A 12,171-nucleotide genomic window follows, 5' to 3' on the forward strand; every position below is an offset into this window, starting at 1 on the left:
GAAATTCTGGTAGAATAATTTCTTTTTGGGAATAACATTTCCTTGGAGAGGGATGTCTGATAAATTTCAGTGATTACATAAGGAAAGCAGAACCTAGAAACTTACATTTCATGATTTTAAAAAGTTTGGGAAAATTAATCGTTTGAATGAGCATCCTTGTGTGTGTGTGTGTGTGTGTGTGTGTGTGTGTGTGTGTGTGTGTGCGCGCGCGCGCGCGCGCGCGCGCGCACATGCACCTGTGTATGATTGATTTATTAGTAGACCTTGATACAGAATCCAGACTGGATTTGAACTCATAATCCTTCTGACTTTATCTCAAGTGCTGTACAGGCATATCTACAAAGTCCCTGGTGTCCCCCAAAGGGACTATTATTCCACCTACCACAGTAAGTCTGTGCTGTCTACAATCTTCACTCTTTGAATTCTGTTTTAGACAAAGGAGGAGGCTCAAAGGCCAGATGAGTCCTAGAGTCACTTTAGATCTGAAATCCTCACTGTCAATACAAATGTAATTGGTTATCAAACAGAACTAATGTGAGTCTAAACTGTCTCCTCCTCCTCCTCCTCCTCCTCCTCCTCCTCCTCCTCCTCCTCCTCCTCCTCCTCCTCCTCCTCTTCTTCTTTTAAAAGAAGAGCATCACTGTGTAGCTCTGCCTGAACTGGAACTTACTATATAGATCAGGCTAACCTTAAACTCAGGTCGCTGCCTCCTGAGTGCTGGGAGGCTACATCTACCAAAGTAGATTCTGATTACTTAAAAAAAATGATTTTTGTTTTCTGAAGATCATCAAGGTAGGTTTGTGGGGTTTTTGTTTTTGAGGCTGAGTTTCATGTAGTTTAGGCTTGCTTTGAACTTACTACGTAGCTGACAATGATCCAGAAATCCTGATCTTGCTTCCATTTCTCAAGTGCTGGAATTACAACCCTGCACACTATACCTGTTTTAAAAACTGTGTGCTGGGAATGAATGATGTGAGCAAACACTCTGCTGAGGCACATCCCCAGCTCCCCCTCTGTATTAAAAACGAAGGTTGACCTGTGCTTACATTAGATAACATTTTTTTTTTTTTTTTTTTTTTTTTTTTTTGGTTTTTCGAGACAGGGTTTCTCTGTGTAGCTTTGCGCCTTTCCTGGAACTCACTTGGTAGTCCAGGCTGGCCTCGAACTCACAGAGATCCGCCTGGCTCTGCCTCCCGAGTGCTGGGATTAAAGGCGTGCGCCACCACCGCCCGGCTTAGGTAACATTTTTAAGGACAGAATGAAAATTCTCCAGGCTTTTCTTTTAGCTTTTGCCCTTTACTCATGGTAAGAGACGGAGGCTATACACGTGGTGCTGGGGGGTAGAGTTAGGTCAGTTTATTTTTCCTTGCTTATGTGAGCACTAACACAGCTATCCAAGGCATTTCTTCCAAATGGGACTGTAGCACGTTACCACATACAGTCAGACACACTGGGTCTGTCTTTTGCTGGTGGCTGACAGGATTCTCCTGTACATAGCCTTCATTCTTTCAAAAGGTAAATGGTACACATCATTAATTCAGAAGAAACCTTATGTTAGTGACTGTCAAATGCTAAGAGACTCTCTCACTGTCAGCTGGTTAAGGATGTCTCACAAAAAGTAAACGAGGCTGACTGAGACCCTCACTCCTTGAGCAAGGTGACCCTGTTGTGGAAGGAGTATGCCATCTGCCTTTGAACAATCATGCAGATCAGTGGTTCTCAACCTGCGGGTCAACCTACCCTTGCATAGGGGTATCAGACATTTGCATTACAATTCATAACAGTTGCAAAATGACAGTTATGAAGTGGCAACAAAACTAATTTTACTGTTGGAGGTCAGCACAGCATGAGGAGCTGTTTCAAAAGGTTGCAGCCTTAGGAAGGTTGAGAAGCACTGGTCTTCCTATCACATCTGACCAATGCTTTCCAGCCCTGCTGCGGCCCTTTAGTTCAGAGACAATACCACAGCCTTCCAAAGAGGCTTCCCTGCGGACTCTGACACCTGATCCAGAGCTGAAGCACTCCTGGACAGACCCTTTTGCACACATCAGTTCCACTGTGCCATCTTGTCCTTGCCCCACGTCAGGGAGCATCCTGAACAGGACTGGCCTGTGACATCTGTCTGGAAATTGAGAATTCCTCAGTGATGTTCAGAGAAGTGACTTTGACTGTTGACATGCAATACATACTGTGTGGTCTGCTACTCAAAGAAAATGCAACTTAGCAACACACATAAAAATGTCTGCACAAAAAAATTACTCAATTTGAAAATCAGAAAAAAGAAATTGGTGGTAAGTCTGACAGTTATCATTTTGAAATAATTTACTCTTAATATACTTCTAAAAAAAAAAAAAGCCAGGGTCTTAGGTATCCCAGGCTGACCTTGAACATACAAATTGGCGCTACATATAATCTTGAACTTCTGATCCCTCTGCTGTCACCTCCAGAATGCCAGGTTTACATGTGAATGGCACCATGCCTGTTTTTTTGAGGTTGTAGGGACTGAAACCAGGCTTTGGGCATGTTAAGCAAGTACTCTACCAACTGAGTCATACCCCCAGCCCTGTTAGCATACATTTGAGTAAAAGCTTTATGCTAAAAGACATGTAAGAAGATATTTTAGTTTTAAAAATTAAATAGCAGAAATTTAATGATCAAATGTAACATTTAATATTTAGAGAAAATACTACATATTTGAGGTTTGAATAATAATTAAGGCCATGCTAATATGTAGTCTGAATAAATGGGCAGTATTAAGAATAGTGGTTCTATACAAATAAATTACACATGATGTGAATAATTATTTCATTTCCCAAAGTATAACAAATTCCTGCAATGTGTATGTGGATACACACACATTGGTAGGGCAAAGAAAATTACATTTATTCAGAGCTATCAGGATCCCAATTTGGGAAAACAGAGATTTAAATTGTCTTTAAAACGTGCTTTCACATGTTAAGAATTTATTTTTTAATTTGAATGTAGATTTATTTACTTTATGTGTATGAGTGTTCTGCTTACATATATGTCTGTGTACCACATATGTGCCTGGTGCCCACAGAGTTCAGAAGATGACATCTGATCCCCTGGACTGGAGCTTCAGATGGTTGTGAGTCACCATGTGGGTTCTGGGAATTGAACCCAGGTTCTCTGCAAGAACATAACGTGCTCTTAACCTCTGAGCCATCTCTCTGGCCTACCACGTTGAGTATTTCTTTATGGGTAAAAATTTCTAAATGTAGACCTAAAATACCATCATCATTTTTCACAAAAAGGATTTGTTACCATTGAATATCTTTATGTATCACAGAGAAAATATTAATGATTAAATGCTTTTTCAGAACTTGGTAATCATCTTTGAGGATAAATCTGCAGACTTTTTACAGCTTTGACTTTGATAAAAAATTTTAGTAAGGACAATTCAGCTTAACAAGTCAGCTTTAAAATTCAGTTTCCAAGGCAACAATCATATGTCCTGGCACACTACTTAAAAAAACCAAAAACCACTACAGAAGCAGTTAGCGCCACACCAAGGGCAAGTGATGAATATGACTACCGTGCTTCTGTCTCCTGAAACAAGCTGGCCTCTTCCTTTTCAGGGCACTTCCACATATCCCTGACGCTCTGCCCACCAAGTGTGAGAAGGTTATGGGCAGACAGACCCAGTCTTCAGAGTGGCTGCTGACCCAATGGGGAGAGAAGACAGGGCTCTTACCTGCACATTTCACTCCCTGAGCAATGAGGCCCCACATGAAGTTGGCACAGTATTCACACCAGTGTGGCCCTCGGAACGTATGGACCTGAAAAAAACAGGGCAAAGTGGAGAGGGGAGACATCCATGAGGAGGTTGTTGCGTATCAATCAAAGCAGCATTATACAAGCCACGCTGAAACGAAGATGCAGCATGACTACATTTAGAAAAACTGATTGAGTGGAACTGACAAGTGACATTCATTTCAGAGCTTCAGTTCTTCTTTTAGAAGTGATGACACATCAAATCGATACACTGCAATTTCCTTTTGGAAACAATTTCCACCATGGAATTTTCCAATGAGTCGTCTCCTCAGGCACAAGTCGCCTCTTTGACACTGACATGCATGTCTGAGTGTGACGACTTGGAGGCTAAGAAGCAGGGCTGCCAGTGTCCTGAGTCTGTAAAGACTGTCAGGTAATCCAGTTTCTCTGGCCAAACGCGTTTTACATAGATTAAAGTGACACTGACTGCAACCGAATCACTGAAAAGGGCCGGTTCTTCAAAACACTTTATATTTACCGTGTTAACAAACAAATGCATCTTAGTACCTATAAAAGCTACAGTTAATGAGAAACCGAAGGCTGGCATTTCAGGCCTGTGAGATCACATTGGCTCCCACAGACTTTTATGTATAGAAAAGGTAAAGTATCCTAATGCTGGTGAAAAATATCACCATAACAGAGAAGCCACAAATCTGAACCCTACACATTAAATAACAGAATTAGGAAATCTTTCCTGGTGTGTGGCACACGCTTTTAATCTCAGCACTGAGGAGGCAGAGGCAGGGGAGGCAGAGGCAGGTGGCTCTCTCTATGAGATCTGTATCGAAAGGGCTGTATGGTGAAACCATGCTTTAAAAAAAAAAAAGAATGAATGAATGAATGTTACCAATTTTGGGCAAATTCTGGTTGAAACTGCACAAGGAAAATAACAAAAAAGGAGAGGATATAGGAGGTCAGTTGATTTACAGCCAATTAGACTTAAGGTCATTTCCTCCTTCAGGAAACAGAAAACATGGAGAAAAATCACCCAGTGTGAAGATTTCAATGTGTGGATTTGCCAGAACAGTTCTGTGAAGAGCAAACTGCAGCTAAGGATGCCAGTTTTCATAACTGTGATATGATCCTACTGACTGGGTCTCAGAAACAAAGTAATGACTCTAAGATACGTATATGAATTTATATATATTTCACAAATGTATTATTTCTTCAAGCCTAAGATGTTACAAATGTAACATATTTCATTCTGAAAAACTATACTGATTGGATCATGAAACATCACCGATTATAAAATAAAGCTCAACTTTAAAGATATTGAAATATGAAATAAAATCTCTCTAATATAGTCAGTGAAATATGGTATTTCTGGTATAAATATCCCTATGAGGCTGGAGTGGATAACTCACAGTTCATTCCAAATAGGTATGTGTTTGTGACCATAGCAAGCAAGCTTGAGGGCCAGGTTTCCCGTTAATTTTGAAAAGTAGGCCATAATTCCTGTTATATCTTTTATGAAAAGGGTCAGGAATACAATATACACTTGCCTCTGAACTGCTAACGATGTTCAGAGCCTATAAACTGAAGGCATTTCATGGAGCTGCTGGCACAGGGCCCAAGATCAGCAGATTCTCTGCAATGGCCTGTGCTTGTCTGTGCTCCTCAGAGTGAATGAAACTGGATGAACCACACTTCACTCTGATGAGAACGTGAAGTAGACCACAGGTCCGGGCTCACACAAAGAGGTATAGGTGATGAAATCACTACAGCACCCTAAAGTTACTTGGAGAAAGTCTTAGGGATACAAAATGGCCCACAGGTTGCTGGGTCTCATGACAAGTATGTATCACTCACATGAGTGATATGAAGGAGTGAAAATGGAATGAGAATTTGGAGCAAGTCCCAAGAATGACTTTATACCTGCCACTTCATCTGTGGTGAAGCATCTGAAGTTACAATGGGGGAACAATAATAGATGGTGTTTTGTTTATTAAACACAAGAGCACTAACTACCAATGTTAGGACAGTCCCTTTCTCCCTCAGGAGAGCAGTGATGAATGTGGCATTTTAAGACACAGGGCATCTGCTCAAATGACACATGATGAAGAAAGAAATTTAACTGTGCAGGCCCCATGTTCTCTAATCAAAGGATATATATATGACAGGAGCCATAAGCCTAAGCGACCCTTGACACACATGCTGCCATATTTGGGCTTCTCTCCTCTTTTCTTAGATCTAGGCCTTGCTTAATTCTCCATAGCACCAGAACTTCATATCAGAAAGCAGCTGTTATGGAATTATTACTCCTACACTTCAGGCTGGTACAGATTTTTTGTAAGGGCATTCTGACATTTGTGGCTATTCTGTTCTAAACACTGTTAAGTAGCTTGCACAGCCCCAGCCAACTGCCTTAGAGGCTTCACCTCTGCTTATATAGTGCAGTTAACCAGACTCCCTGTGGACTGTACATATAAAATGCACATGCCTCACATTTCCTTCATTCTGTGATCACAGTGACTTCATGGCAGTGGATTAGGCCTCTTCTTTTTTTATTCCTCTAGAGTTCATCAAAACAAACAGTGACTTCACTAATTAATGGAGCATTGTATTTATCAATAACATTTATTGATGATGGACACAAAGAATGGACACGAGATTAAGGAATACATGACAAGTTGATCCTGGAAAAGTGTCAAGTGCCAATGAAGAGTGTTTAGAGTGTGGGGTTGGAGGGAGACACACTATGCTCAGGCCAAAGATGTAGCCTCTGAGCTAAGTTCCCAGCCAGCAGATGTGATAAAGCTTTATGAGGAAGTGTGTGTGTGTGTGTGTGTGTGTGTGTGTGTGTGTGTGTGTGTGTCTGTCTGTCTGTCTGTCTGTCTGTGTTTGCAAGTGCTCACAGGGCAAGGCTACTGGGGTTTTCTAAGGGAAGGATGTAGTCAAGTCTGGAGGAAGACAGACTGGGCAGGATATTCTGGTAGCCACTGGGTTGGGTGATGTGGGTATGAACTTGGGCAGCACAGAGGACAGAAGGGGAGGAGCCAGGCTAACTACAGAAGTTTAAGATCTGGTATGTGGAGTATAAAAGCATAGAGAGCCAGTCAGTTTGGGAGGGAGAGGATGGCAGGGAGAAAGAGGTCACTGCTAGGACAGGTCCTCAGGGTTAAATGGAGATAGGATCGGATAGTCTCCTTTGAATGGAGTTAGCTGGATAGGAGGAACAGGAAGAGCCCCACCCCCCACCTTGGGTCTCAGGTAGCATAGGCTGATAATGAATGCTGCTAAGTCTGACCTTGAACTCTACCCTTCCAACTCCACTTCCCAGGTGCTGGGACTATAGGCAAGTGCTAACTGACTTAAAAACAGCCTTTAATGTTTTACAGCACAGTAGGGCAATTAGAGCTAACAATAATTAGCAATATTATTTTAAAATAGCTAGTAGAGAGAATTTTGAAAGTTATCAACACAAGGAAATAATAAATGTCTGAGTGAGGCTGATGTCATTACCCTGTTCTGGTCATTACACTTGTGTTGAAATATTACACTGTGTCCCTGAAGAATGCATAATCAAGTGTTAATGAAAAGAAACAGCCCTTCGTCTGCACAGAGCCTAGCACAATGCAAACAGGTGGTATTTACTGCACACAATTCTACAGTCACTGACATCTGCTAACAGTTTTACTAGAAACAGTTGTATTTTAATGATGTTTTAAAAGGGAGTTAATCAAAGTGTAACGCATGTTCAACTATATTTGAAAGGTCAAAAGTGGCACTGCTTAGGAGGGGACTACGAAGAAAACAAGGAGAAAATGGAGGAAAGGTCTGAGGTGGGTTACAAAAGGCTCTGGCATGAAGCCCAAGACTACAATAGTTAGGACCTTTAGGTTTTACAAATGCTAACATGCTAGGCAAACAATCTACCACTGAGCTACATGCCCAGCCCATTTGTTCGTTGGCCTATTTTTAAAGTCAGGGTCTTTCTGTAGAGCTCAGGCTGGCCTTAAATATTAGATCCTCCTACCTCCACCTCTTAAGTTCTGTTATTATCATTATAGGCCACTATGTCTACCTGACAACAGTGAGTAACTTTTGCCTGGAATGCTCTAGCCTACATATAGTAGCTGCCTATCAGAGACCAGCAACTGGTCAGTACGTAAGAATAAACACCACTGCGAACTTGATAAACACACAACGAAGAGACGTGCGTTGTGCACCCCTGTCATTCTCACTGAAACTGCCTGAGGCTTTTGCTTTCCTGTCTTCTTGTTCTCCGAGGCTGCCAGCTTCTTCCTTCATCAGCCCTGCTCCCTTTCTTAATTCCTGGTTCTTAGATGTTGTCCTGGTTAGGTTTCTGTTTGTCAATTCCACACAAACCTAGACATATCTAGGAAGAGGATATCTTGACTGAAAACAATGCCTCCATGAGATTGGCCTGTAGGGCATTTACTTAGCTAATGTTTGCTATGGGAGGAGGGCACAGCTCACTGTGAGCAGTGCTACCCTTGGGCAAGTGGTCCTGGGTTCTATAAGAAGCAGGCTGAGCAAGTTATGACGAGCAAGCTAGTGAGCAGTGTTCCTCCATGGCCTCTGCGTCAGCTCCAGGCTGACTTGCTGAGATGATGAACTGTAATGTGGAACTGCATGCTGAAATAAGCCCTTTGCTCCCCAGCTTCCTTTTGTGGTTATGGTGTTTAACACAGCATTAGAAACTCTGATTAAGACCGCTGTAGACTAGGAGATCTATCAACAGAATTTTGTTAGTAGTGGATATAAACCAGGAAAACAGTCCATCTCAGATTTTTCTTTTAAAGTTTTATTTGGATTTGGATGAGTGTTCTGCCTGCACTTATGTGTCTGCATTAGCTGTGTGCCTGAAGAGGCCACAAGAGGGAGTCACATCCTCTGCAGCAGGGGTTTTGGACTGTTGTTAGCCACCACATGGGTGCTGGGAATCAAACCCACTTCCCCAGGGAGTGCTCTTAACAGCCGAGCCATCTCTCCAGCCTGCCTTGAAGGCCTTTTAAGTATACAAAATTTTTGCCTTTTTCTGAGTTTTAGACAATTGTGTCGATTGACGTGATCTTGTGATGAGTAAGAGATTTCATCGACATCTTACTTTGACACCTCCAAGTGGAATCCACCTTCTGCTTGCTATTGGACCTTGAGCACACACACAGGCTTTGTAAGGTGGAGTGGGGGGGGGGGGGCGGCGACAGATTTCTTTATAATTAGTGATACTTGAAACTAATAACTATCAATTTAATAGAAACGATGCCTTTGGAGATTCTTTCAGTAAGACAATTCAAAGGAGTAGTCTCTGGCAGCATGGGACATGCTGACTGGACATACCAGTCAGGATGGCCGCCTGGTTAAGAGGACACAGGACTATTTTTCCTAGGCTACCTCTCTCTAAAGCTGTTGGTCCCTCTTGACAGTCAAAGCGGCAGAGTACATGGCACAACACACTCCTCAATGAACAAGCAGCATGATCAGGCAGTTTAAAAACCGTTTCCTCCTATGCTCCTGGAAAAAAGTCGTTATTAACATGGCATGTGCGATTACTCTTCACCTGTGAACAACTCCTTTCATGTTAATTGCTCTGTTTAAACAGTAAGATGAAGCTAATTAGCGAACCCCAAATAAAGTCTTATCGTTGAAGGCACCAGCCAAAGCCAGGCTGAAAAGGGCACAGAGGGTGTGAGATGGGAGGTGTGGTGGGGGCAACAGCCAGTGTCACATTGTCTCCCGGGCAAGGACCTTGGTAGACAGTGAGGTCATCCTCCGTGGGGTGTGCTGTAATGAACACACCCGCTACCTGCTTCTCCCCGTGTTCACAGGATTTGCAACTCCACTTTGAATACCAATAACAGAAAGAGCAAAAAAGCAGCCCACTCCACAAAGACACAGAACAGTGAGTGCATCAGCGTCCTCATTATCCCTCTCAGTCAAACACACTCCTTTAGAGACAGGAACGGAGGCACGCGGCCTTGTAAACCCCAGTGGAACTGACAAGAACATTAGGGCAGGGAGGTTTTGCTGGCAGAGGTGAAATGACATTTCGGCTGCAGCCTTCTCATTCGGGAGGCTCTGATGACTCAGTCCTCCAGCATGGACGGACGGACGGACGGACGGGACACAGAGCGTAGGCAGCCAGGCAGGAAGGGCCACTTCTCCTGCACTGTTCACTTTCATCGTTCAGTGAAACACACTACATTTTTCTTCCTGTTAAAAAGTCATCTCAGTGCATAGTGCAGGCTGGCTTGGGACTCAGGATCTTCCTGTGTGCTGGGATTATGAACCTGCACCATCAGGCTGAGAGAGATGATCTACAATCTTAAATTACCAATGTTAGTCTCACCAAGATAGTTTAAAAAATTTTGATCACTTGATATGAATTTACAATCTTAATCCTAATTTGACTACAGTTAAATGGTATGCAGATATACACACATTACATACATACAAAGCTGTAAAGAGATGCATGTCATATCAGCTGTGAACATTAGCAGTAAATACATGAATTTGTACAGTCTCCTGCAAACAAAGGTGAGGTCGTAATTAAAATAGTAGGGCCTTTAGTATCAATACAGTATCGTCTTGCCTGTTACTTAGTCAAACCTCGTCAAAACTGCCTTCAAACTCTTGAGAAAACATACAGAGGACCACTTGAGTTAAGCCACCAACACTGTCATCATGCTGATCATTTTGATGGAAAAGACTGGCAACGCTGTGACCTCAGCTGGGAAGAGAGAAGAAGGGTATGGGGCTCTTGCCGAAGCAGTTTTAAGCAATAGTTGGAGACAGTTAAGTGCCTGCGGGAGGCCAAGTCTGTGGCCAGCCGCAGACAGCAATCAGGAAGACATGGACAGCTGGTGAGAGGCCTAGGTGCTGATGACCTCTACAGCTAGCTGCTAGAGGGAGGGTCTGCATGTCTGCACAGGTGTGGACCTAACTGCACAAACGGTGAATGCATCAATCTCATCAGAAGGACAAAGGAAAGAAGACTGGCGACTTTTTATTTCAAGAATGGGAAAGCCGTCCAAAATCGGGGGAGGTACCATAAAAGTCCCTCCAGACTGACAGTGGCCTACCCAAATCAATAATGTCCTGAATATAAGCAGTAAGTCACAGAGAGAGTTGATACAGCATGGCCAGCCTACGGCAGCCAGCCTTCCTTTACCAGAAGGACAACTACTGGGGTAACACAGTCTCTCAGCTCTGCTCCCACATGAGAAGCACCATAAAAACGTGTTCTATTAAATGCATATGAAACAGCACTTTGAATATGGAGAGACTAGTAAATTATTATTACCTCTATTCCTAAGAATCACTCCCTGCCTAGGGAGAGGGCTCAGTGGTAAAGTGCTGCGCTGTCTTGTTCAGTCCCTAGAACCACATGACAAATCTGGGTACGGTGGCAGGTGTACGGTGAGAGTGCTGTGGAATTTACCAGGGCTCACTGGCTAGCCAGCCTGGCCTCGTGGGTGAGTTCCAGGCCAAGAGGGAGACTAGGTCTTAAAACAAAACAAAAACCCCAAACAAGGTGGATAGCATCGGAGGAATGATACCTGAGGTTGGCTTTTAGCTTCCACATGCATGCACACATACCCCTATACACACCTGGACATACATGCAACTATACACAAACATACCTGCAACCATCCCCCCGCCCCCACAGATAGATACATTTACCATAACCAATACAGGGTATTATTAATAGAGTTAAATTTCTTTATGAATTCTAGCCAAGCAGTCAGTCATTCTGTCTGTCTACTCACTAATCCTGAGAGACATGTTCTTGCTATGTATATAGCTCAGGCTTACTTGGAACTCACTCTGTAGCCCAGGATGGCCTTGAATTTATAACTTTCCTGTATACTCAGTGCTAGGACGACAGGTGTTAGTGTCCTGAGCTTCTTTGTCTGTTTTTTAATCACACTACACAGTATAAATTATGTAACAAAAAGCAAAACAACAGCAGGGCATGGTGGTCCCTGCCTTTAATCCCAGCATTTGGAAGGCAGAGGCAGGCAGATCTGTAGACCAGCCTGGTCTCCATGGCAAGTTCCAGGACAGCCAGGACTACACAGAGAAACCCTGTCTCACAAAAACCAAACCAAACCTGTGGTGATACTGTGTTCCCCAAAATATTGTGCACCCTAATAAACTTATCTGGGGTCAGAGAACAGAACAGCCACTAGACAGACATAGAGGCCAGAAAATGGTGGCACACACGCCTTTAATCCTATCACTTGGGAGGCAGAGATCCATCCAGATCTCTGTGAGTTTAAAGCCACACTGGAAACAGCCAGGCATGGTGACTCACGCCTTTAATCCCAGGAAGTGATGGCAGGAGGCAGAAAGGTATTTAAGGCGTGAGGATGAGGAACTAGGCTGGTTAAGCTTTTAGGCTTTGGAGCA

The 12,171-nt window shown here is 43.1% G+C and overlaps 1 protein-coding gene across 9 annotated transcripts in view; it reads right to left on the reverse strand.

The window, feature by feature from the left end:
* The window catches only part of Chn1 (chimerin 1), a 153,924-nt gene that overhangs the window by 20,799 nt on the left and 120,954 nt on the right, over window positions 1-12,171 (reverse strand). For all 9 annotated transcript variants that reach the window (XM_059260708.1, XM_059260707.1, XM_059260706.1 and 6 more), the window contains one exon: window positions 3,716-3,800. In XM_059260708.1, the coding sequence (XP_059116691.1) occupies window positions 3,716-3,800 (85 nt within the window). The remainder of the gene's footprint in view (window positions 1-3,715; window positions 3,801-12,171) is intronic.

The sequence above is a fragment of the Peromyscus eremicus genome, chromosome 4, assembly GCF_949786415.1.
Source record: "Peromyscus eremicus chromosome 4, PerEre_H2_v1, whole genome shotgun sequence".
Lineage (NCBI taxonomy): Eukaryota > Metazoa > Chordata > Mammalia > Rodentia > Cricetidae > Peromyscus > Peromyscus eremicus.